General features: G+C 51.3%; 1 protein-coding gene across 8 annotated transcripts in view; it reads right to left on the reverse strand.

The window, feature by feature from the left end:
* The window catches only part of FRY (FRY microtubule binding protein), a 422,104-nt gene that overhangs the window by 25,864 nt on the left and 372,899 nt on the right, over positions 1–23,341 (reverse strand). For all 8 annotated transcript variants that reach the window (XM_054015341.1, XM_054015336.1, XM_054015335.1 and 5 more), the window contains exons 54-55: positions 22,659–22,825; positions 17,175–17,364 (exon numbers count right to left, since the gene is read on the reverse strand). In XM_054015341.1, coding sequence (XP_053871316.1) covers positions 17,175–17,364; positions 22,659–22,825 — 357 coding nt within the window. The remainder of the gene's footprint in view (positions 1–17,174; positions 17,365–22,658; positions 22,826–23,341) is intronic.

The raw sequence follows: 23,341 nt of genomic DNA on the forward strand, positions 1-23,341 counted from the left end.
CGAACCCATGTCAGTGTGTTGCGGTCAGGATCCCCACTGACTGCGCGGCAGACGGACTGCTGCGGATAGGGCCCCGGGCTGGAACACAGTGGAGTGGGCGGGCCTGTGTTCCCCCCTGCCACCCCGCGCCGGGTGGCAGTCTCTCCTCCTCCTTGTCCAAGGGGCCTGGGCCCGTGACAGACTATCCGTTGGCTGCCCTGCCCTGACCTAGGGCCTGGGCTAACCCAAACTGACCCAGCCCCTGCTACAAGGCCTGGGCCTCTGACTGACTATTGGTTTGCTGCCCCGCCCTGACCCAGGGCCGGAGCTGTTAATTGTCTGCTCAGCCCCTGCATAAGGGCCTGAGCTCAGAACTGTTAATTGTCTGCTCAGCCCCTGCACAAAGGGCCTGAGCTCAGAACTGTTAATTGTCTGCTCAGCCCCTGCACAAAGGGCCTGAGCTCAGAACTGTTAATTGTCTGCTCAGCCCCTGCACAAAGGGCCTGAGCTCAGAACTGTTAATTGTCTGCTCAGCCCCTGCATAAGGGCCTGAGCTCAGAACTGTTAATTGTCTGCTCAGCCCCTGCACAAAGGGCCTGAGCTCAGAACTGTTCATTGTCTGCTCAGCCCCTGCACAAAGGGCCTGAGCTCAGAACTGTTAATTGTCTGCTCAGCCCCTGCACAAAGGGCCTGAGCTCAGAACTGTTAATTGTCTGCTCAGCCCCTGCACAAAGGGCCTGAGCTCAGAACTGTTAATTGTCTGCTCAGCCCCTGCATAAGGGCCTGAGCTCAGAACTGTTAATTGTCTGCTCAGCCCCTGCACAAAGGGCCTGAGCTCAGAACTGTTAATTGTCTGCTCAGCCCCTGCACAAAGGGCCTGAGCTCAGAACTGTTAATTGTCTGCTCAGCCCCTGCACAAAGGGCCTGAGCTCAGAACTGTTAATTGTCTGCTCAGCCCCTGCATAAGGGCCTGAGCTCAGAACTGTTAATTGTGTGCTCAGCCCCTGCATAAGGGCCTGAGCTCAGAACTGTTAATTGTGTGCTCAGCCCCTGCACAAAGGGCCTGAGCTCAGGACTGTTAATTGTGTGCTCAGCCCCTGCCCAAAGGGCCTGAGCTCAGAACTGTTATTCGCTTTGTAGCGGGGCGGCCTGGCTTCCAGGCGCCCCAGGAAGGGACGAGCCCCACCCCGGAACTACTACACGTGGCGAGCCAGGCAGGAGTTCCGCCCAGGATGTGGGCGCGAACCCTCGACTCCGGGGAGAGAGGGGCCGGGGGAGAAAGATCCCCCTCCCGAGACATGGATCTGTCCCAGCTCTTGGCCCTGGTGACAGAAACCCAGGAGCGGCAGCAGGCGGCCCAGCTGCAACAGCAAAGGGAGCAGCAGGCCGCACAGCTGCTACAGCAGCAGCAGCTCACGGAGCAGCTTGGAACTCAACGGAACCAGCTCGTGCAAGACCTGGTCACCCAGCAGCAGGAGTTCCAGCGGGAATGTCTCCAGCAACTCGCAGCGACGCTGGCCCAGCCTGGAGGCGCAGCCGGGACTACGCGGCCCAGCCCCCCGATCCGGCTGACGAAAATGGTGCCCGGCGATGACCCCGAAGCCTTTCTCGTCACCTTCGAGCGGGTGGCCGTTGTCACCGGTTGGGCCCCGGAGCTATGGGCTTCCATATTAGCCCCATACCTGACTGGGACGGCGCAGATGGTCTACCGAGGCCTGTCGGTGGAAGCCGCCCAAGACTACAGCCAAGTAAAGGCTGCCATTCTTGATGCCCTGGATGTGAGCCCCGAGACTTTCCGGCAGCGGTTTAGGAGTCTGACCTACCCCACGGGGGCCCGACCTCGGCAGGTGGCTCAGGAACTCCGGGAAACCTGCAAGCGGTGGTTACAACCCGAGCACCGAACATCGGAGGAGGTAATGGAACAGGTGCTGCTGGAGCAGTTCACCCATGTTCTTCCACCACGGGGGCGGGCCTGGGTCCTCCGGCACCGACCAGCGACCCTGACCGCCGCGGTGTCCCTAATGGAGGACTTCCTCGCGGCTGACACGCCGATAGGCCCAGGACTCCGAGGGCCCCCACCCGGGGCGGAGCGCCCTACCCCCGAGAAGAAAGGAACACCCGCTCGAGCAGATTCACGGATTTCGTCCCGGGGAGCCGAGGGTGGGACTCGGGCCCCGGTGGCACCCGGGCGACCCGCTCGGACCCCGACCCCCATAGGGCAAAAAGACCACCGAAGTCCGCCGGGACCCCCCCCTGGCGTCCGGCCCCGGACGGGGCGGGCCACCCCGGGGCCCTGTTTCTCCTGCGGGGAGTACGGCCATCTCCAGCGGGATTGCCCAGGGCTGGAGTGTACCTTTGGCCAGGTCTGTGCAGGGGAGGCTCGGGCCCGTCCTTCCCAGGCGGCTAAGATCACCGTGCCGGTGGTCCTTGAAGGATACCCGACGGTGGCCCTCCTCGACTCGGGCTGCGGACAGACGCTAGTCCGCCAATGCTTCGGTCCCCCGGCTGACGCCCGATTGGGTGAAATTCGCCTGCAGTGCATCCATGGAGACGTACGGCCCTACCTGAGTACCCGGGCCCAGCTGACGATCGAGGGGGTCACCCGATCAATGGTGGTGGGACTGGCCCCACGACTGGCATACCCCGTGATCCTGGGCCGAGACTGGCCGGAGTTTCCAGCACTCCTCCGCCGGCACGCAGGAGACGACCCGCGGGCCATGCCCGCCCTAGAAGGGGAGACCCCCGAGAGTGAAGGAGAGGAAAGGGAAACCCCCGAGCCAACCAGCTCGGCCGGAGAACCAGAGGATGCTTCCCGAGGGGCGGCGACGGATTCCTCGGCCACCATGGACTTCTGCCGGGACCAACGGGCCGACCCCACTCTTCAGCGAGTATACGAACAATTGGCCATGGCGAATGGGACTATCCTCGACCCCGGTCGAGCGGCCCAGTGGCCACACTTTGAGTTGCGGCAAGACCGCCTGTATCGGGTCGAGCGGGACCCCCACACGGGGGAGACCCGAACCCAACTCCTCGTTCCCCGGCCTCATCGACAGTCCGTCATGAAGTTGGCCCATGACGTCCCCGCGGCTGGGCACCTCGGTCACGAGAAAACCCTGGCCCGGATTTTGGGACGCTTCTTCTGGCCAGGGGTGTACCAGGAGGTGAAGAACTACTGTAATTCCTGCCCGCGCTGCCAGTTGGCTGCCCCGGCCCGGACTCCCAAGGCCCCGTTGATCCCGATGCCCCTGATTGAGACACCCTTCGAGCGCGTGGCCATGGACCTAGTGGGGCCCCTTCCCAAAAGCAGTGCAGGGTTTCAATACATCTTGGTGATGTTGGACTATGCTACCCGGTTCCCCGAGGCAATTCCCCTCCGGAACATTACAGCCCGCACCATCGCTGATGAGCTAGTGAAGATTTTTGCCCGTGTCGGCCTACCCCGCGAGATCCTCACGGATCAAGGGACAAACTTTACGTCGCGGTTGCTCCGCCAGGTGTGTGAGCTTCTGGGGGTCAAGCAACTGCGAACGTCCGTCTATCATCCCCAGACGGATGGGCTGGTCGAGAGGTTTAACCGGACCTTAAAAGACATGCTCCGTAAGTTCCCCCCGGAAGACCTTCGCCGATGGGACCAGCTACTCCCACCCTTGCTCCTAGCGGTCCGAGAGGTCCCCCAGTCGTCGACGAAATTCTCGCCGTTCGAGCTGCTCTACGGCCGTCGACCGCGAGGCCTATTGGACCTAGTGAGGGAAACTTGGGAGCAAACCCCGTCACCGGCCCAGGGACTCTTAAAGTACGTGATCCAGCTCCAGGAGCGTCTTAAGCAAGCGGGAGACCGGGCCCAAGAGAATTTGAACGCCGCCCAGGAGACGCAAGCCCAGGCCTACAACCGGGACGCCCAAGCACGGGACTTCTTACCCGGAGACCGGGTATTACTCCTTCTCCCCTCCAGTGAGTCGAAGGTTCTGGCTCGCTGGCAAGGACCATATGAGGTGGTCCGGAAAGTGGGCCCGGTTACATATGAGATCGACCAGCCCGAACGAAAGAAGCGGATACAGCAGTACCACATCAACCTGCTCAAGCCCTGGCGGGAACGAGAAGGGCTTTTGATTAACCCCTACCCACCAGAGCCCGAGCTAGGGCCCCAGGTAGCCCATACCCGGGACCCTGAGGAACCCCAACTTGGGGAGACCCTGACGGAGGAACAACTCAAGCAAACCCGGTGCCTCCTACGAGCATTCCGTCACACCTTCACTGCCCAACCAGGAGCCACCTCCCTGGTGTACCATAGGATCCAAACGGAGCCTGGGGTGGTGATTCGCGGCGCGACCAGACCCTTGCCTTATCACCGGAGAGGCGCCGTGGATGAGGAAGTACGGGCGATGCTGGACCTGGGCGTGATTGAACCCTCGCACAGCGAGTGGCGAAGCCCCATCGTATTGGTACCGAAGCCCGACGGCTCCCAACGGTTCTGCATCGACTTTAGACGTGTGAACGCCATCTCCAAGTTCGATGCCTACCCCATGCCCCAGATAGACGAGCTGTTGGCTCGGTTAGGTGGAGCTCGTTACATCACGACCCTGGACCTCAGCAAGGGGTATTGGCAAATCCCCCTGGATCCTACTTCAAGGGAGAAAACTGCATTCGCCACCCCTACGGGCCTATACCAGTTTACTCGAATGCCCTTCGGCCTCCACGGAGCCCCGGCCACGTTTCAGCGCCTGATGGACCGCCTCCTCCTCCCCCACCAAGACTACGCGGCGGCCTATTTGGACGACGTAGTCATTTACAGCCCGCAGTGGGAAAACCATCTGGAACAGGTCGTCGCCGTCCTGAGGTCCCTGCGGGCCGCCGGGTTAACGGCCAACCCGAAGAAGTGTTGCATCGGCCGACAAGAAACTAAGTATCTGGGGTACGCTATCGGGCACGGCCAGGTGAAACCGCTGGTGGACAAGGTGCAGGCCATTGCGACCTGCCCCCCGCCCACCACGAAACGGCAAGTACGCCAGTTTCTGGGGCTAGCGGGGTATTATCGACGCTTCATTCCCCACTTTGCGGCGATCGCAGCCCCCTTGACGGGACTCTTAACGAAGGAAAGCCCCCGGCAAGTGGTCTGGACCCGTGAGTGTGACGAAGCCTTTCAAGCCCTCAAGACAAGCCTGTGTCAAGAGCCAGTCTTATATAGCCCCGATTTCAAGCAGGCCTTCATCCTGCAAACCGACGCTTCGGAGGTGGGTCTCGGGGCGGTCCTCTCCCAAGAGGTTGGCGGCGAAGAGCACCCGGTCCTTTACATCAGTCGGAAGCTCTTCCCCCGAGAAAAGAACTATGCCGTGGTGGAAAAGGAAGCCCTAGCCGCGAAGTGGGCTTGTGACGCCCTGCGGTACTATCTCCTGGGAGCCCCTTTCATCTTGGTCACCGACCACTCTGCTCTCCAGTGGTTGGCCCGCATGAAGGACCATAATATGCGGCTGCAGCGGTGGTACTTAGCGCTGCAACCTTATGCCTTCACCGTTCGCCATCGGGCTGGGAGAGACCACGCAAACGCCGACTTCCTTTCCCGCCTAGGAGGTATGGAAGGGTCTGGCCCCGGTACCCGGGAGCCAGCCTTGAGGGGGGGGCCGTGTAGCGGGGCGGCCTGGCTTCCAGGCGCCCCAGGAAGGGATGAGCCAGAAAAGCCGCCAGAGTGGGCGGAGCCACCGCGGCCTGTCCCCGCCCCCCGGAAGTCAAGGGGCGGGACAGGAAGTATAAAGGCCAGGCCCCAGCGCTCAGTAGCTGGCCGGCAGCGGGAGAGGGCAGACGCTGGTGCCCGAGCTCCCGCGGACCTGAGCCGGCCGAGAGCCCGGTACCCTGAGGAGGACTGGCCGAGCCGGCCGAGAGCCCGGTACCCTGAGGAGGACTGGCCGAGCCGGCCGAGAGCCCGGTACCCTGAGGAGGACTGGCCGAGCCGGCCGAGAGCCCGGTACCCTGAGGAGGACTGGCCGAGCCTGCCGAGAGCCCGGTATCCTGAGGAGCAGTCTGAGCTTCCCCCCGCCGAGGGCCCAGAGGGAGTGACAGACCTACCTGGTGCTCGGGGCCCGGAGGAGCCCATGATCTGTGACCCAGCAGACGGAACTCAGGAGGAGCAGGTACCCATGGAGGAGGAGATGGGAAGTGGCCCGGGGATAGCAGACCCCGAACCCATGTCAGTGTGTTGCGGTCAGGATCCCCACTGACTGCGCGGCAGACGGACTGCTGCGGATAGGGCCCCGGGCTGGAACACAGTGGAGTGGGCGGGCCTGTGTTCCCCCCTGCCACCCCGCGCCGGGTGGCAGTCTCTCCTCCTCCTTGTCCAAGGGGCCTGGGCCCGTGACAGACTATCCGTTGGCTGCCCTGCCCTGACCTAGGGCCTGGGCTAACCCAAACTGACCCAGCCCCTGCTACAAGGCCTGGGCCTCTGACTGACTATTGGTTTGCTGCCCCGCCCTGACCCAGGGCCGGAGCTGTTAATTGTCTGCTCAGCCCCTGCACAAAGGGCCTGAGCTCAGAACTGTTCATTGTCTGCTCAGCCCCTGCACAAAGGGCCTGAGCTCAGAACTGTTAATTGTGTGCTCAGCCCCTGCACAAAGGGCCTGAGCTCAGGACTGTTAATTGTGTGCTCAGCCCCTGCACAAAGGGCCTGAGCTCAGAACTGTTAATTGTGTGCTCAGCCCCTGCCCAAAGGGCCTGAGCTCAGAACTGTTATTCGCTTTGTAGCGGGGCGGCCTGGCTTCCAGGCGCCCCAGGAAGGGACGAGCCCCACCCCAGAACTACTACACTACCATTGAACAGGAACTGCCATGCTGGATCAGATCAGTAGTCAGGGCCATCCCTACCCACATGCAAAGTACGCAGCTGCGTAGGGCACCAGGAAATTTGGTGCCCCAAATTTCCTGGTGCCCTATGCAGCTGTGTGCTGCTCTAGCCCCTGCTGCGCCTCTTCCCCATGGCCCTGCCCTGCTCTGCCCCAGTCCCGCCTCTTCCCAAGCCTGCTCCGCCCCAGCCCCGCCTCCACTCCAGCTTTTCCCCTGAGGACTGCAGTAGGAGTTGGGCGTCCTGCACTCACCAGCGGTGGTAAGTGGAGCGCTCCGTGCCGCTGGCGAGTGCTGGGGGCAGTCCTCCCTAACCCCCAAGTCCGGGAGCCAGGGGAGCAGAGTGGAGCGGGCTGGGTCTGGGTCGCTCCACTTCCCGCCGCCCCATGAGTGCAGGGTCAGGCCTGCCCTGCACTCACCAGGCGGCAGGAAGTGGAGTGTCCCAGCCCCAACCCTCTCCACTCTGCTGGCTCATGCTGGGGTGCAGTTTCTCCCCTGGCTCCCAAGCCTGCTCCTGCCCCCCTGCAGAAGCCTGGGGCCAATGCCCCCCCCCCTCCCCCCGGGGAGGCCTGGGGCCAGACACAGCCCCCCCTTTGCCTTTGTCCTTATGGAATTTCATCCTATTTATTTCAGGCCATTTCTCCAGTTTGTTAAGAGCTGTTAGAGAGAAGAGCATCTAGAGGAATATAAATATTGGGCATACCAGACCTGGGAACATTTCCACTTTTGAAGGTGGTTTACTACTGCCCAGGAGTACAGATTAAACTTCCAGAGAATAGTCAAGTTCTATGCCCGAGAACCATCTAGCAGCCAGACTTGGGAGGTGAAGAGCGGCCAGACTGGGGTGGGTTATGGTCCCTGAGCTCTGAGTCAAGAGATCTGCTGCCAGAGGGAGGTGGAAAGTCATCTGAAGGAAAAGGTAAAACAGGTCCTGGAACCAAACTTGGCAAGGACAGGCCAGAGGTATGAACATTACTACAGCGTGATCTTGTTTCAGCTTGTATTAGAGGTGTTGGAGGTAGAAATAAAGGTGTGTGTGATGTTAGGTGAAGATGAGGACATCCCCCAGGGAGTTGTGACACTCCTCTCCCTCACTTTGAGCAAAAAAGTGATGGCATTTCTCATTGGAGAGTGTTGCAAAAAGATCTACCTCAAGAAGTCCCCAGGACTGCCAGATGTTCTGGAAGACCAAGACATTGAGTTCCCACTTGTGGTCCTGGTGGAAGTGCCAGCTGAGGGAGTCCACTATGGTGTTCTGCAGGCCCACTAGGGAGACCACTGAGATGTCTGTGAGGCAGGAGATGCACCAGTTCCAAAGCTTCATGGCTTCTGTGCATATGGACTGGGATCTTGCTCCCCCTTGGCAGTCTGTATAGTACACTGCTGTCCTGTTGCTCAGCATCATCTTGATTGAATGGTCTTTGATGCTGGGGAGGAAGTGCTGCCACACATAGTGAACTGCCATGAGTTAGATGATATTGCTATGGAGAGATGACTCCTGGAGAGTCCATTTTCTCTGGGCTGTGGAGTCCAAGCGTTGAGCAAACCAGCCCAGGAGGGAGGCATCCACAGGGATGACCTCAATGGTAGTGGTCATGTAAAGGGGACCCCTGCACTTGCAAGGGTCCTTCCACCGGGTTAAGAAGACAAGTACTTCCGAAGGTAAGGTGAGCTGTTTGATGAGGCAGTTTCTCTTGGGGGTATAAGCTATCCTTAGTCATGCCTGAATGCAATCGAGGTGCAACTGTCCATGAGGCATCACAAATGTGCAGGCCAACATGTGGCCTAATAGACAGAGGCATGTCTATACTGTGGTCTGAGGATTCTGTTGCAGTGTGGTAATGAGTCTGGCCATTGTGACAAACCTGTCTGCTGGCAGGTAGGCTTTGGCAGTTGAGGAGTCTAGAGCAGCTCCAATAAACTCTATGTGGTATACAGGGGATAGGGTGGACTTGTCTTGGTTCAAACAAAGTGAAAGACGGCAAAGGCCTTATTGGTGGCTGATGTCGGGAAGTGAGCGGCCCTTGAGGAGCCAGTCATTTAGGTGGAGAAAGTTGGTTAATACCCAGTGGCACAGGTTTGGCCATGACAATGGAGAGGAATTTGGAAAAGACCCTTGAGGCAGCTGAAAGGCAAAGGGTCCCAGTACTGGTAGTGATCTGTATCAATGATGGAGCACAGGAAGAGTCTGTGGGACAGGGGCATAGGTACATGAAAATACATGTTCTGGAGATCGAGGGCAACAAACCAGTCCCTGGGATCCAAGGATGGCATTATTGTTGCTAGGATCAATCTCCAGCTCCCTTTCCTTTTGGGGACCAGGAAGTGCCTGGAATAGAATCCTCTTCCAGTGAATTCTGGGGGAACTGGCTCAATTGCCCCCAAGAAGGAGAGATTGGACCTCCCTGGAAGAGGGACAGGGAACAGGAGGTGACTGGAGGGAACAGAACAGACTAGAACAGAGTATATCCTGCTGAAACCACCTCCAGGATCCATTTGTCTTACACAATGCACTCCAGGGCAGGCAAGAAATGATAGAGATGATTCTAGAAAGGTGCGTGGAGGGTGGTTTCTCACAGCATGAGATTCAGAGAAGGGGCTGGTTTGTGACCCTTGACTGGGTAATCAAAACTGTTTTTTGTCAAAGTCACTGAATGAGACGTGATGGTTGCAGAGGGTCCTTTCTTGTGTGGCCTGAACTCCTTTCAGGGTGGCTCCATAGGCCTTGTCTAGGCCTGCTATGCATTGGCCTGGAACGTTGAGCTATCTGGGATTTACTGAACTGTCTTTTCATCGCAGGCATGTATATCTTGAGGAATTGCAGAGTTACTCTAGAATCATTTAGGCTATGGAGAGAGGTGTCAGTGTCACTGCTGAAGAGGTTTGGCCCTTTAAAAGGGAGGTCCTTGATAGCATTCCGTACCTCCATGTACCTGGCTGTTTGGAAATAGGATACTCTGTGAATGACTATGGTCACCATCAAGGCAGTGTCAACTGCATCAAGGGTGGCCTGCAGACAAGCTTTGGCAATGGTCTGCCCTTCTAAAATAAGGGCCTGTGATTGTTCTCTTTAGTGACCACCTGTTGCAGGACCAAAATGTGTGAATTTTGCATCATTAGTAAAGTCATATTTAGTCCTGAAGGATTGATAACTTGCAATCCTCAACCGTAGAGCAGTGGAGGAGTGGCTCTTTCACCCCAATAAGTCCAGCTGTTCGATTTCTTTATCGAGGGGTGGAGGAGGAATCCATTTGCCATGGGGAAATATTTCATTGATAGCATACACCACCAAAGAGTCAGGGGAAGGGTGGGAGAAAAAAAATACTCCAGGGCCTCAGCTGGTAGAGTATTTTTTGTCTGCCCTCTTGCAGGTAGATGAAATGGTGGCAGGCATTTGTCATACAGTGTGGGTTAGAGCCAGCAGTGCCTCACTGATAGGCAGAGCAATTTTATTCTGGAAGTAGAATCTAAAATGTTCATCTGAGTGCTGAGTCTCCTGGGTTTCCTGGGGGGGGGGGAGGGGGGAGCGGGAATCTGCAGTGACAACAATTCTTTTTACCACGTCCTGAAAGGATCTGAAGTCATTGGCATAGGCTGGTGGGGGAAGTATGACCACCTCATTGGGGGAGGAGGAGGATGGCAGCATCTCCTCCTCCTCAGCCACTTGCTCTTGCGGTGGAGGGTCTTGCAGTATCAGTGGCTGCTGAAGTTTCAGAGGTTGTTGTTTGGTAAATGGCTTCTTGTGGGCAGGGTAACTTTGTATGGGGCCCAAGGCTTCCAATAAGCCCACTGTGATGGTTCACAGGGAAAGGGGCAGGGCCCAAGGCTACTCTGACTAGGGATGGTGAGAATGTTTGCTGGTCACAGATCAGGTCTTGTAGTTGGGAAATACCTCCAGGGAACATTGGAAGGGGAAAGAGGCAGAGTCCTGGACAGACATGTCTGAATCTGAGGACATGTCTTCTTCTGTATCTACAGGGAGAGCCTCTGCATCAGTACCAGAGCTCTTATCAGTACCAGAGCCCGAGGAGGCAGAGACAATCAAGTCAGCACTGGCAGACAGGATCTTGTGCTCAGGTGTAACAGCATAGATGAGGGCTCTGGCTCCAACCAATGGGACAATACCAGGAAAGAATCCCTCTCGGTACCTCATTGAAGGGGAAAGCCTGGTTCTTCTGTGATGAAGAGGTCCTCATGGGAGAAGACCATAGTTGGTACTGGGGAGCCTGGAGGGTACATTTCAGCCTATCCTTCCTTGTCTTGTGAGATCTGTTTTTAAAGCTGGTGTAAGCCTTGCTCATAGACAGGATGTGGGATTCTCCAAAGCAGCAGAGACAGCTGGAATGCCCATTGTTGAGGAGGAAAAATTCTAATTCTAGATGCCTTAAAAATTGCACATCTTTCGCTAAACACAGTATTAGGTTGACAGGCTGTTCCAAACAAGGATTTTGTTGTACAATCAACTATGTTGGCAGTATTTTAAATTGCAAACTTAGCACATTTTGGACTTGTTTGTGAAACTTCCCATTGGCCTGGGTCAACAGTCTTATATTATGAAGTTAGCAAATACGTGGCAAAGTTCTGTGGTGCAAAAACAATCAATTTCTGGACAAGTCAGGAACTAGATGAAAAAAGCTTGTGGAAGATGGTATCCCTGTGCTTCCACCTCAAAGAAGAGAAGACTGCCATTTCATGGGGCTAAAAATACTCCCAGCTTGCAATGCTAGCTTGAAGATGCTAGTTTCCTCCCAAACAGGGCCAGCTCCAGCATTTCTGCCGCCCCAAGCAAAAAAAAAATGAAAATAAAAAAAATCTGCAATCGCGATCGGCGGGCCAGACCGGGCGGCGCAGCCGCAGCATGTTCCAGCGGGCTGGGCTGGGTAGCACGGCTGCAGCATGCTCCGATGGGCCGGGCGGCGTGGCCACAGCCTGCTCTTGGGGGTGGGGCTGAGCAGCATGGCTGCAGCCTGCCAGCCCTAGAGCTGCAGCTGCTTTGGCGGCTAGGGGGAGAGCAGCATGGCCAGAAGCAGAGAGACTCTGGCCCTGCCTCGTCCCTTCTGGCTCTGCTGGCTGTGCTGCCTCTCCTTGCTCCCTCTGTTGGTGGGAGGGGCTGTGTCCCACCTCTCCCTCTCTATACCCGTTCATAAGCCAACCCCCTTCTCTGGTGCTTTCCTTTTTTACTAAAAAAATTCAGGTTATGAACGAGTATATACGGTATATTATTAGTCTATTGCCTTTCAAGATCTCTCTTTCATGCTTTGCTCGAATAAATAGGCTTATGGTGCAATTTACATGGGATATAAAACAGCCTCACTTATCACAATGGACTTCTGAAAAATCCTGGGCAACTGGAGGTTACATGGGGTTGCCAGATTTTTATCTATATTCTCCAGCATTCCAATTGTGTCTTATTGTAAGGTGGTTCCACTCCAGTGGCTCTGTATACACATTGGCCTGGTTTGAGATAGAAAAAAGTTCAGGTATACCGTTCGGTTCCTGCTCTTCTTTTATATATCTTAAGAGGCTACCCACACCCTTAAGGAAAAATCCAGTCTTTGTATCTACATGGCGCATCCTGCAACATATTAAGATGATTAAAGCATCCAATCTTACTAATTTTCTTCTCGTACCACTATGCGATAATCCACTCCTCAGTATCAAGGCCAACTCCATGCTTAAGACAATTTGGATAGAAAAAAGAACTAACAAAAATTAAAGTCCTCATACAAAATGATAGACTGGCCTCCTTAGACAACATGTGTAACAAATATCAGTATCACTGTTTCACGGTTCCTTCTTTCTGCAGCTATGCTCAAGGATTCATGCACGGATGGGGACAACTGGTCCATTTCAACTCTCACCTCTAGAAGAACATGTTAAGAAATATGGAAACAAGAGTCACTTTGTAGGAATTACTGATATGTGGTTTAAGGCTTTGCAGTAACCTCTGTCTCTGTCTCAGTCTCAAATAACAATGATAAAAAGAACTTAGCCTCACTATCACAACAGAAACCTGGGAGGATATCTGGCTTAATGTGAAAGATACTTCAAGTTTTTCATCCTTGCGGTTCTTCCAGAGCAAGATATTAAAAAGGTACTACAGTAATTCCCCACTTAATGTCCTCTCGCTTAATGTTGTTTTGATCTTACGTCCCTGCTCCATTACAGAACATGCTCATTTAAAGTTGTGCAATGCTCCGCTATAACGTTGTTTGGTTTCCTGCTTTGTCCACAGCTGGCAGCCTCCGTATCAGCTCTCCTATGCCCCCCCCAGCGCCTCCCCCACAGATCAACGCCTTCACCCTGCTCCCCCCGCCTCCTGCCCACGGTAATCAGCTGGTTTGCGGTGTTCAGGAGGGAGGGGGAGGAGTGAGGACTCGGCGCGCAGGCTCCCCCTCCCTCCCCTGCCTCCTGAACGTCACAAATCAGCTGAATGCTGTAGGCAGGGGAGGGAGGGGGGAGGAGCGAGGACATGGTGTGCGGAGTAAAGGGGGAGGAGATGGGGGAAAGAAGAGGCAGGTTAAGGGTGGGGACTTGGGGGGAAGGGGTGGAGTGGGCGGGCCAAGGGTTGAGCCCCCCGCTCCTGGTGCTTGCACAGTAGGGGACACTGCAGCTGCTGTTGCGCAACGTGTTTCTCCTAGCCTACAGCACCTTCAGCCTCCTTGCCTGCCTCATTGTCTGCAGTGCCAGTGGACTGTGCCTGTGTGGGGTAAGGCGGGGGCACCTCCCATTGCTTCATACTTAGCAATGATGATTGTAGTATTAAATTGTTTTGTTTAAAATGTATATAATGCCTTTTGTCTGGCAAAAAAAATTTCCCTGGAACCTAACCCCCGCTATTGACATTAATTCTTATGGGGAAATTGGATTCGCTTAACACTGTTTTGCTTAAAGTTGCATTTTTCAGGAACATAACTACAACGTTAAGTGAGGAGTTACTGTACTGAACTCCAGGACATTTAAGTCAGGGATCTCAAATGTCTGGCCCGTGGGCCATCTATGGCCTGCAAGCCTCCCCAGTGTGGCCCGCGGGGCTCCAGCAGTTGGGGCCGAGTCTCTCCCTTGGCCCCACCTGCTGCCCCCGGGCGCTCCCCACTCAGGGGTCCCGGCAGCGCAGCAGAGCTGAGCAGTGTCTGCCTGCTTGCTCCAGTGGCTGCCAGCCCCTCCCTGCCGCCCAGGGGTGGGGCGGGGCTGTACCTCCGCGCGCTGCCCCCGCCCCGAGTGCCCCTGCGGCCAATGGGATGCTGTGGGGGTGATGCCTGGGGGCAGAAGCGCGTGGAGGCCCCCCAGCCTGCCCTGCCTTGGAGCCCCAGGTAGGCACTACACCCCCGCTTCCTCCCAGAACCTGCACCCCTTTCCCCTTCCCACACACCCCCTCCCACCCCCAAACTCCCTCCCAGAGCCTGCACCCCCTCCTCACATTACCCCAGCCCCCAAACTCCCTCCCAGAGCCTGCACCCCCTCCCCACACACCCCTCAGCCCCCAAACTCCATCCCAGAGCCTGCACCCCAGGCCCCCTCCCCCACTCAAATTCCCTCCCAGAGCCCAACCTCTCAGCCCTTCTGCATCCAAACTCCCTCCCAGAGCCTGCACCCCAATCGCGTACCCCAGACATCTTCCCCCACCCAAACTCCGTCCCAGATCCTTAGGCAGGTGGGGGGGGGCAGAGTTTTTTTTGGGGGGGCAAGTTCTGGGCAGCATGAGTGACATTGGCCCTCTGGGAGGATTTGAGGACTGGCACTGGCCCTAAGGTAAACTGAGTTTGAGACCCCTGGTTTAAGGCTAGATTGGCAAAATACAGAGGCAAACAGCCACATGCCAACCTTTTGTACATCCTCTATACCTGTCAAAAAATGCATGTTTCTGGAACACCATATTCAGTACTTTCTCAAAAATTTTGAGTGTCCCTATCTTTCCTTCTCCAAGCTTGTGTATTTTAGGGATGCTGTATGAGACTTAGTATTGCCAGTTAGTATTAAGGAATGGATTGCAGAAACCTTTAGTGGCCAAAAAAGAGTTATTTTGAAAAAAAATGAAATCTGCAATTCCTCCCTCATACACAGACTGGCTGAGTCAGCTCTCTGCTACTGCATTAATGGAAAAAATTACTATCTACTAGAAATGCTTGGAAAAATATGAAGATGTCTGGTTACACATGAAACTATTGCATATTTTTGCAGTTTAGTATGTATTAGTCTCCAGTACTCATAGGTTTATGTTCTCACTTATTTATCTATTTAGTCACTTTAATAATTAATGCCCTGCATGACTTCTATGGGTTCAGTTTTGTTTGTTTTTTCCATGTTTTGCATTATTGAATTTTCTTATTTATATTCTATTTCCATCGTGTGCATGTATTTTTATTTATGTTTTGAGTTTCATTATGTGTTTCTATTTTATACAAAAATAAAAATAAAGTTAAAAGAAGAAAATTCTAGTTTGCTAATATTATGAATCACCTTTTCTGTTGTTGTATTTAGTTTAGCTTTGCTGTTATTAAAATGTCTTCGGGAAACTATGTTGTACATTTAGCATCCAATATCATGTGGAGGAGAGTAGAAAGACTAGCAATCAAGAATGGAGCAGACAGGCACAACAGCCAATCATTTTGTGTATAGTTGTGCTTTCAATTAGAGAAAAACAATGTCCTTATTTGTAATGTTTAGGGGGACCCTGTACACAGTATAATTTATTATTTTAGTTTTCAGGTTTGCATGCCCTCAATCCCCTTTCTCTCCTCTAAAAAAGAGACTGTCAGGACACTTTGAATAGATGCTTATTATTTTACAGCAAGTCAAATTTTGGTCTATCAACATCTATAGTTAGCATATTTAGCAAGGGAAGAAACACAGAGCTAATTTTCAAACTTGGCTGTCTACAGTAGCCTAAATCTACACTGAAGTGCCTAAAATGGTTATTTTCCAGTAGTCGCTTAAAAAAAAGGACTTAGGTGCATAACTTTAGGCATCAAAGCTTGAAAATGGAGTCCAGAGATTGGTTGCAGTGTTTAAAGCCTAAAGAAGGGTAGCAAAAGAATAGAGTGTGAACCTAGAGGAAATAGGGAGGAAAACAGGTTTTAATATGGGTGTTGTTTCCTTTTTTTGAGGGAATGGATGTATTCCTAAATTGATGTAAAGATGCTTAGACATTATGGCAATTAGCAACTTAGAACTGTGAATAGTAATCAAGGCCCCATGTACTCTGTGGCTAACTGAACCTAAATTGTGCATGAAGGTCTTTGGATTCTGTGGCATACTGAAGCAGCAGACTAGAAACTGTGCAAAAACAACAAGGAGTCTGGTGGCACCTTAAAGACTAACAGATTTATTTGGGCATAAGCTTTCGTGAGTAAAAACCTCACTTCTTCGGATGCATAGAGTGAAAGTTACAGATGCAGGCATTATATACAGACACATGGAGAGCAGGGAGTTACTTCACAAGTGGAGAACCAGTGTTGACCTCTCCACTTGTGAAGTAACTCCCTGCTCTCCATGTGTCTGTATATAATGCCTGCATCTGTAACTTTCACTCTATGCATCCGAAGAAGTGAGGTTTTTACTCACGAAAGCTTATGCCCAAATAAATCTGTTAGTCTTTAAGGTGCCACCAGACTCCTTGTTGTTTTTGTAGATACAGACTAACACGGCTACCCCCTGATACTAGAAACTGTGCAGTAGCTTCATTTAAAAAAAAATCAAGCCATGTAATGAATTAGATATGAAAATAATCAGTCAGAGTAGCCGTGGTGACATCTAGTTTGATATTAAATTCAAATTATTTTAAATTGTCCCCACGTTTTCAATTTTTGTGATGGTGCAGATTTTTAAACTGGCAACATATAAAAGTTGCCAGAGGGAAGCAGAAGGTTTTAGGAGCTGGATAGGGGATGGTAGGAGCTCTGGCACAGGGGGGCGGGGGGGGAAGCATGGAAGGGACGTTGGAATTTTGGGATAAGAACATGAGCTGGATTATTAGCAGCAAAACAATTAACAGTGTTAGATATTTAAACAGTCATCTTTAGTTTTCAGAGTTAGTTGTCCTTTCAGATAAATGGGGCATTTAACATCTTTCACAGCTATTGTTTCAGGCTGTCTGCAGACTCAAGATAAAAAAGTGTAAAGTGATAGTATTTTCCTAAGGTTATCTTCGGGTCTAGATACATAATATTTTAGAGGAAAACTGTGATCCTAGGGCACATTTATGCAGCAGAGAGTATATTCTGTGGCCAAGTAACCATGCAATACAGGAGGTTAACACAACATACTAAGTAATTCATTACTACTACTATTTAATAATGTAGTGGAGGCGGAGGTGTCTATGTTCTCACCTAAAGGTATTGTTTTAGAATTCCAAATCTATTTTCTTACCTTAAACAGAGAGGAGAACACATGAAATGTATAAACTGCGCAGGACCCATCAGAATCGCACATGAGTTGGTTGATATGACTACGCCAGGCTTCTTCTGCATCATCACATGCAGCTGGCTGAAATGCAGCAAGGATGGCAGAAAAGAACGGAGAGGGAGGAGGGGAGGCATTTCTGTCACCTTCACCAAAACTGGAGGAGAAGAGAAAAATAAACCATCTAACTCTATAATGCAAATACATCCAAAAGAGGCTGCAATAAATTGATGTAATCTGAATACCACTAAAGTATCTTTCTATCATAACTAGAATCTTGTCAATTACTGCTTGAGACTGGTGAGATGTGAGATTATAACTCAATAGTTCTAAATCAGAATGCCCACCCATAACTTTTTTCCTTAAAAATATGTTTTACAAGTAAGTGTTTTTCAATTATTAATTTTATCTTTCTTTTTCTTTTTGTGTATTGAATACATTCAAAAGGTTGAGCTTAAGCATCTGCAGCACACACTACTGGTATAAGAAAATGTTGTCTTAGTAACATATGCACAATTATCTACAATATTTTAAAGCACTGGTTCTCAAAGCCGGTCCACCACTTGTTCAGGGAAAGCCCCTGGCGGGCCGGGCCGGTTTGTTTACCTGCCGCGTCCGCAGGTTCGGCCGATTGTGGCTCCCAGTGGCTGCGGTTCGCCGCTCTAGGCCAATGGGGGCTGCAGGAAAGGAGGCCAGTACATCCCTCAGCCCGCGCTGCTTCCCGCAGCCCCATTGACCTGGAGCGGCTAACCGCGGCCAGTGGGAGCTGCGATCGGCCGAACCTGCGGACGTGGCAGGTAAACAAATTGGCCCGGCCCGCCAGGGACTTTGCCTGAACAAGCAGCGGGCTGGCTTTGAGAACCACTGTTTTAAAGCAGGCCTCGCTATATAATTAAGGTTACAGAAGTGTTTCCATTCTAATCCTTATTTTCAGTTGCACAGAACTTTCTGAAATTATCACCTACTGGGCTAATATTTTCCATACTTGGTTTCTGCTCAAAAGTTAACATTTCTGAAAGTTTGAGCAAATATTGTATAGCTGTTTTTGAGTAGCAGGAGAGTAAAAATAAACATATTTTCCTCATTGTTCTCCTCTCTCCCCCAAATATGTTCTGAGTAGCTTTACGGTCCATGAGGTTGGAGGAAGAAAGTGAGAATTTGGCAGAGAAATAGACCCAATTGAGGAGAAGGGCCTTTTGCTTTCAGTGGAAATTGGTTTTGATATAACTTGAGTATGACCTATGGAAAACTGCACTTTGTACACGGGTAGTAAGTTTTGAAAGGGTTTTCCTGCTGTGTCGGGTGGAGCTGCATTGTCCCAAGGGGAGCTCTCAGAGGAATTCTCTCTCAGGGAGGAAGAATTCTTCCTGAAACATGGTGCAACAGGGGAATGTGCTGACCAATACTTCCTTTAGGAGGTGCTAAAACACTCCCTCCTGGGCATTCCCCCTGTGGAATGGTGCATGTACATGGAGAAAACAGTCCCTGTGCTCCCCTGAAAGCCTGACTGCTCTGAGAAATCTGGCTATCTGGGGATGCTGTACCAAAGAGCCAGAGGATCCTGCAAACAGAACTCTACTAATGGCTAATACTTAGTGTACTATGGTGCTGGGCTGATGATCTTTAGCCATACTTTCTAACTAGTCCTAGACTTTCTTCAAGATTTCCAGGATCTCTTGAATTAGCATTGCTTTCCTGGCACCAAAGGTTGAACTTGGTCCAGATGGAAGAATAGACTTTTATTGTGGATACTCTCCTGGATGCAAGTAAAATCCTGATCAATTTGGAAGACAGGCCTAGTATGGTTAATGCTTTCCTTCCAACAACAGTGCATGCAGTCAATTGAAGATGGTCTGGGTGGAGAAAAGGGCCTTGGAAAAGAATGTCCAGTCTGGGTGGCAGCTGTCATATTGATTCCAATTTCAGCTCGATCTGATTGCAGAATCTCCTGGGCCAGTACGGAGCTATTACAATCACCTTCACTTATTCCCATTTTATCTTTTGGATTACTTGCCCTATGAGGAAAGGGCGGGAATGCATATAGCAGGCCTTGTGGCCACCTGCATGACCCCTATGCATGACACCAGGAGGTTCAGTAGCTGGAAGAACCGAGCTATGGTTGTTTTGGGGCACTTGTGCAGGACAGAGATGAGCTCCTGGATCTTCTGGAACCTGTAGAGTGATTGGTAGATCTTCGCCACTGAGCTCTCTCTGTCCACTCCCAGGTGGGTTATCCTTACCGATGGGATCAAGGAACTTTTCTTGATGTCTGTCACAAAGCTGTGGGCTTGTAGGAGTTTTCATCATGAGCTGTAGGCTAGGTCGGATTTCTCATTAGAATATCATCCAGACAGGAGTATAGATGAGTCCCTTGTGACCTGAACCTGGCTCTGACCACCAGCATCTTCATAAAGATCTTTAGGGATGATGAGAGACCGAATGGGAGGGTTTGGTACTGGTATTGCTTTGTGCCATAAGCAAATCTCAGAAGTCTGTGGTGGCACAGGTGGATGGGGATACGAAGACATTCGTCCGCCAGATCTATTAGGTTAGGAGATCCCCATGACACGGGGATGTCACCATACAAACTAGGGTCCACATCAGGAATTTTGTTTTTGTCATCCATTTGTTGAGCTTTCTGATATTTAGAATGGCTCCCCTTGTATGCTTTAGAACGATGAAGAAGCCTGTAGCGTATGAACTCTATGTTTCGGCACGATGAAGAGTAGAACCCTGAGAACTTTTCTGCTGAGGGAACAACTTCCATAGCTCCTATATCCAGCAGATGGGAGATTTAATTATGGATCAATTTGTGCTTGATGGGAATGGTGGAGATGGGGGACTGGATGAAGAAGGGGGAGGGAGGAGTCCATAGCTCAAGGGAATATCCCTGACTTACTGTCTCTCTTACCAGTTATCTGTGGTCGATACAAACCATTCTTTTGAGAAGTAGGAAATTCTGCCTTCTAGATTCAGTTCTGGGCTGAGGCATATCTGCTCATTGTCAGGATGGGCTTTTGAGGGTTGCAGGCCAATCTCTGGGCTTTCTGCTTGAATTCTGGCACCGGGTCTTTCCCTTGGTGTATCTGCTATGCTTCTTCTGGTACTTAAGCAAGGAAGAATAATGAAAGGAGCACCTCTGCCTGAAGGTGTGTTTGTATTCCCTCCTGCAGGAACTCAATGGAAAAGGGAGGGACTGCTTATATTTAGGAGCATTTTCTGCCACAATCTTATCTAATTTTTCTCCAAAGAGGAGAGATCCTATAAACTTGGAGGGACACAAGACTTGCTTAGAGTGTCTACCTTCCAAGGATGGAGCCTGACATGATGCCTGGCCACTGAGCTGGATGCCACAGTCTTGGCTGAAAACCTCATTGCATCCATTGAAACATCAGCCACAAATACTGTTGCCAGGGCAATTTTCTTGAGAAGAGAACAGAAGTCAGGATGATCCACCCAGGACTGTGAAGCTCTTGCAAAGCACGTGGATACAAGAGATGCTCTGAGAGGGGCTGAGGATGACCTGAAATCTCTTTCTAAGAGTGGTCTCCACTTTCCTATCTGTGGGGTCCTTAGGAAAGAATTCCCCTTCAGTCAGAATAAACATAACTCCTGCTAAGGATGCTACTGTAACATCCAACTTTGGAACCTCAGCTACACAATTTTTTGGCTCTTGCAGCTTGTAAAATCTAAGACCATATCTATTAATGTGCTTGCCCTGTCGGGTTTTCCTCACTCCTCTTTAATCACATCCTCAAAAGTGAAGTGCAGGGGAATTGCAGCCTCGAGGGAGGATTCTGAAGGGAGGTATTTACTTTGAGGCTTGTCCTCAGGAGCCTCTTCAGGTTGGATCTGTGGTAGACACAATTTTTTTGCATATGGCCTCAAACTTCTTTGGAGGAAATTTTCTGTTGTTGCATTTTCCCCAAATCCTGCTCACATTCAGAGCCCGGGAGAGGAGGAGGTGGCTGAGGTCTTCTCGATTTTTTGTACTTTTTCTTTCCCTTTTTGTTCTTTCTGGACTTTTTGACTTATTGGCACACTTTGTGGGCATGGCTACCCAGGGATGGCCAGAATGCGGTCTCTCGCAGCCTGCCTCACACAGAGCCCAAAGCTTTCCAGAGAGTTTTCTCTCAGAGTCTTCCCTGTCAGAGTCCCACTCCCACTGGGTCGGAGATGGGGGTTTCATTACTGGAGTCCCCTGATCTGGACTGGGAGGGTGAGAGGCTATTTAGGAGTCTGGCATCTCTCTCCAAGGAATCTAAGACCTAGTTCAGGACTTGTGGGGGAGACTGGTATCCTGGTAGGGTTCTTATCTTATCGTTCCTGTTTACCCCTGAACTTACCCCCAGGGCAGGCTGGATGAAGTCCTCCTTCTCCTTAGAGCCTCTGTCTCTCCTGGCTGGATTCTTTCATGGTGAAGTCATAGCTTCTTGGGTGCAAGGGGACCCAACTGGCCTGCCCAACTCAGTGCCCTGTGCCCTAGCAGAGGTAGGGTCAGCTGATTGGGAATGGGCTGGACAAAATTTAGCTTTTTTGCTGAGCCTGAAAGTGCTGCCTTCCATATAGAGCATCATTTGGATTTTGCCCTGTGCTTGCATGGCTGCTCTGCCATGCCTGAGAATGAGTAGAGGAGCTCAGCAGGAAGCCACTAGAGTGGAGGCTTCGGGTGGCTGTAACCATCGTGCTTGAAGCAAACAAAACAAAATGCTCGAACTGCTCAAAAAAACTGCCAGAACAATAAAGGTGAAAGAAAAGGGATGGGAGTGAAGTGAACCGCCACTATCTGCTGCCACGGAGGCAGAGGATCTGGTGGCAAGTGGGAGAAAGGGGCATGGCCAGCATAAGCCACGCCACAGCTTCAAACTGCGACTGGAACCTGCAGAGAGAGAAGAGCAGCCCATGTGTAGCAGAACTGTGGGAGACACTGGGCTCAGAGTGGCTGCAGTGTGTATGTACCAGAACCTCAAGTTGTTCCAAAGTATGCTGAGGGGCCATCCTTGCACACAGCACTCACAGGATTGGAGGAATGAAAAGGTGAGAGTTATGACATCCTTGCACCCCCTATTCCCTGAGACACAAGGGGTGAGATTTCCTGGATGATCTGACTCTTGAATGTTAATCATACAAAACATTTTTTTTTTGGGTGAAATGTACTATACACATGATCAGTGTAACTGTACAGATGGATGCACAAATCATATACAATTTCTCCTATGAGGAATGTCTTGCCCTGTTTTTCAAGTGTTAATAAATTTGGTTGAGCAGATAGATATTTTTCTGAGTTGTCGTCTCCACAGTCCTCAATTCCAATGAGTTTTATTCCAGTTGTGGCCAACATAGCCAGTGGGGATATATTGTTTATGAGGATATATTAAGAAATGAATTACATGGCTACATCTTTAGTCTGTGTTGTAGAAGAACTTTATACCCCACAGAGTATACCAGTACCTGGCAAGAGCAAACTGCTCCAACAATCTGTCCCCTTTTTCTTCAGTCTCTGTCATATCCAGGCTAAGGCTATCACTACATTCAAATGCTGCTGGGAGTTCATTTGTAGACCCAGAAAGGTCATCTTCATGTACTGTTGTATCTTCCTCTTCATGTGCAGCTTCGGCCTGAGAAAGCAAACAACAGCAATAACATTTTAGAGGAAACAGCAAATTTAATATGTATCATTTTGGCTCATAAGCAGATAAGCTAATATGTAAAAATGTATATTTAACAACATTTGTTAAGCAACAGAAATATAAAGTGAAAATGAAAAAGACTAAAATTAAGTTACTTTTGATCAGAAATTGTACATATTTGTACAATCCATTCCCTTAATCAAGATGTTTTTAAAGAAACGTCATCAGCATGTCTTGCGCCTATGTTTACAGAGTGACTTTCATTCAGAAAGGCTCCAAAGCACTTTTAAAAAGTGTATATAGGGATTATGCGCCCACCATTTTGGAAATGCAACAGCCTCTTTTTGTACTTTGAAACCTCCTGTGTTCTTTTCCCATCTCTCAGAACCCAATCAGCTTCCTGGGTGATCCCTATCCCAGATCGAACCTCCTTATAATCCCCTGAGGTTTTTCTATCCTGTCCCACTTTTAAACATGAACAAAGTTCAGCTCAATCCCAGTTCT

Source organism: Malaclemys terrapin, chromosome 1 (genome assembly GCF_027887155.1).
Source record: "Malaclemys terrapin pileata isolate rMalTer1 chromosome 1, rMalTer1.hap1, whole genome shotgun sequence".
Lineage (NCBI taxonomy): Eukaryota > Metazoa > Chordata > Testudines > Emydidae > Malaclemys > Malaclemys terrapin.